General features: G+C 33.8%; 2 protein-coding genes across 2 annotated transcripts in view; one reads left to right on the forward strand and one right to left on the reverse strand.

Annotated features, from left to right (window-relative positions):
- Positions 1-30: 30 nt before the first annotated feature.
- LOC108628095 (N-acetylglucosamine-6-phosphate deacetylase-like) lies at positions 31-1269 on the forward strand (the record flags this gene model as incomplete). The annotated part of the gene is made up of 5 exons (XM_018029789.2): positions 31-187; positions 258-346; positions 423-567; positions 646-822; positions 946-1269. Coding segments are annotated over 5 exons (777 nt in total), but the record flags the coding sequence as incomplete, so codon positions are not given.
- Positions 1270-1420: 151 nt separating this feature from the next.
- The window catches only part of LOC108628096 (mucin-1), a 7142-nt gene continuing 5879 nt past the window's right edge, over positions 1421-2683 (reverse strand). The window contains exons 15-18 of the mRNA XM_026816209.1: positions 2437-2568; positions 2269-2367; positions 2092-2196; positions 1421-1761 (exon numbers count right to left, since the gene is read on the reverse strand). Of these exons, the coding sequence (XP_026672010.1) occupies positions 1421-1761; positions 2092-2196; positions 2269-2367; positions 2437-2568 (677 nt within the window). The remainder of the gene's footprint in view (positions 1762-2091; positions 2197-2268; positions 2368-2436; positions 2569-2683) is intronic.

Below are 2683 nucleotides of genomic sequence, written 5' to 3' on the forward strand. Positions count from 1 at the left end.
TATACACAGAATTTTATATACATATGCATATGCTTAATTTTGAATTTTATCTTTCAGGGTTTCCAATCATTAATTGACACTTACAAAAGTTTGGAAAATGTGTGCCTTGTTACATTAGCGCCAGAGCTTGCAAATGCTCAGTCTGTAATCTCAGAGTTGTGCCAAAGAAATATTAAAGTATCCCTTGGTAAGATATCATTCAATATTTCACACTTATTTCTATTCGTGATTATATTATTCAAGTTTAAATGTTACAGGACATTCTATCGCAAATTTGCAAGAAGGAGAAGAAGCTGTAAAGAGTGGAGCTTCCTTTATCACTCATCTTTTCAATGCAATGCTACCAGTAATTACATTATATGTATAAAAATATAAAAAAATTGTAAAATAAGGTAAAATAAATAATCAGTTTATCTTTGTAGTTTCATCACAGAGATCCAGGGTTGGTGGGTCTTCTAACATCTGATCAAATCCCTCCTGAAAGAATTGTTCATTACGGTATAATTGCTGATGGGATTCATACGCATCCTGCAGCATTGCGCATCGCTCACAGAACTCATCCCGAAGGTTTGTACATTATATTATACATACAATAAAAATGTTGTAGCATCAATTTTTTAATTAAATCGTGTCGTTCTTTTACAGGGCTCGTTTTAGTGACTGATGCGTTATCTGCATTAGGATTAGAAGAAGGTGTGCATCAATTAGGCCAACTTAGGATCGAAATGCGTATGGGACGTGCATACATTGCTGGAACAGACACATTATGCGGCAGTACAGCAGAAATGTCAAAATGTGTTCGTCATTTCAAGGAAGTGACTGGTAATAATTTATTTTCATTCAGTTCTTTGATTTAATTTTCACTCATTTTATTAAGATCGCATGAACGCATTTAAATTCTACCGTTTTGAAACTATAGTCGAATTATACATTCATTTGTTGAAGGTTGTTCAATAGTGAAAGCTTTGGAGGCTGCAACCCTTCACCCAGCGAGGACTCTCAGTATTGAAAAAACGAAAGGAGTGTTGAACTTCGGAGCCGACGCTGATTTGGTAATGTTAAATAAGAATTTAGAATTGTTATCGACGTGGATATCGGGAGAGTGTGTTTACAGAAAGTGCTATTGCTATTCTGATTGTGAGCACTCTCAATGAGACGCAGCATACCTTTATATGTGATAAGGACTGCACGAGATTATCATTTTTTAACATTCGATTATCGGACTGTGAATTTTATGCATTCATAGAAGACTCGTATCGGTAGAAAATACGAAATATGTACAATAGTATTGAACACATCATAAATGAAATAGGTATTATTACTTTTGAAGCATAAAACAAATTCCTATGTAAATCATAAATATTTTGTTCTGCATAAATATCCGTAGTTAAATTATCAGTCTACACCAAGTATAAAATTTTTAAATATTAATATTTATGCAGGAATCGTTACGAACGCCTTGATCACTGTTCCGTAATTCATTTAATACGTAATGGCTGTGAATATTGTTGTNATGTGCACCGGGTCCTGGGATCTGGGAATGGTCATTGGGCAGCTGATAGCGGCCGCTTATGCTATAAGCGGGACTCTTCACCCTGACTGCATCCGGTTTAATAGCTTCATACGTCCCAGGTCCAGGAACTAAAACTCGATCATCTGTGAAGACCTTCTGTCTACCTGAGATCGAATAAGCGGGTGCTGCTTTCTTGTTTCCTTCCTTAGTTCCACCAAGAGCGGAAGGAATATTATAAACATTTGGAGCTAAAACAGAACACAAAATAAAATATTGAATATTTTATTATGATTAACAATCGCAGTATTGGTACAACGATTATATTAGCACACGGATGCTTTCCATTTAAATACCTATATCAAGAATTTTTGGTCCGTATACGATACTTAATTTTATCAGTTGTTAATTAAACTACATTTTAAAATTAAAGTACTTGTTAGATGTTTGGAGATATTTTTATTACATTTGTAACAGCAGATACTTCCGTAAAACGTGCAGAATTATATTTTATATTGCGATAAGATGGAAATAAACAGCGAATAAGGAAAGCTGATGCGGTTTTATAAATTTTAATATACCTGGGATATTATCGGGCCTGTATATACTCGTCCTAAGACCAAAAGTAAATCGGAATGCTTTTTCTAATAAAAGCATAGCTTTCTCTGGACTGTATTCGCCCGGACCTTCAAATAAAATAACAAATCTACTAGAAAATTGTAAAAAAAACATTGATACATATTGTAAATCTATCATACCTGGTAGGGAACTCGTATCGTGCACAGTAGTCTTAACTCCAAAACTGTATCGGGGTGATTTGTTCAGATTTACCTTCTCAGGATGGTAGCTTCCCGGAGCTGGATTTGTCACAAGTTTGAATAAAACTCATTTAAATATTTATTTGAAAGTTTTCGAATATTGTTTACCTGGTATATCATCGGGTTTCTCAGTTAATGCCTTTACACCGAATGAGTATTGCGGTGATTTATCTAAATTTACTTTTTCTGGAGAATAAGTGCCTGGAGCTATGAAATTAAAAATAAAAAGGTAACAATAATCAATGGAAGCATGGAATCAAAAGTGTGTACATACAGCTATTATGATTTATAACACGGTATTATGACATACACATAATTAAAGAAATAACTTTAGAAATTTTTTATATTATATTCT

This window comes from Ceratina calcarata, unplaced genomic scaffold (genome assembly GCF_001652005.2).
Source record: "Ceratina calcarata isolate Rehan_Ccalc_2016 unplaced genomic scaffold, ASM165200v1 scaffold496, whole genome shotgun sequence".
In the NCBI taxonomy this organism is placed as follows: domain Eukaryota; kingdom Metazoa; phylum Arthropoda; class Insecta; order Hymenoptera; family Apidae; genus Ceratina; species Ceratina calcarata.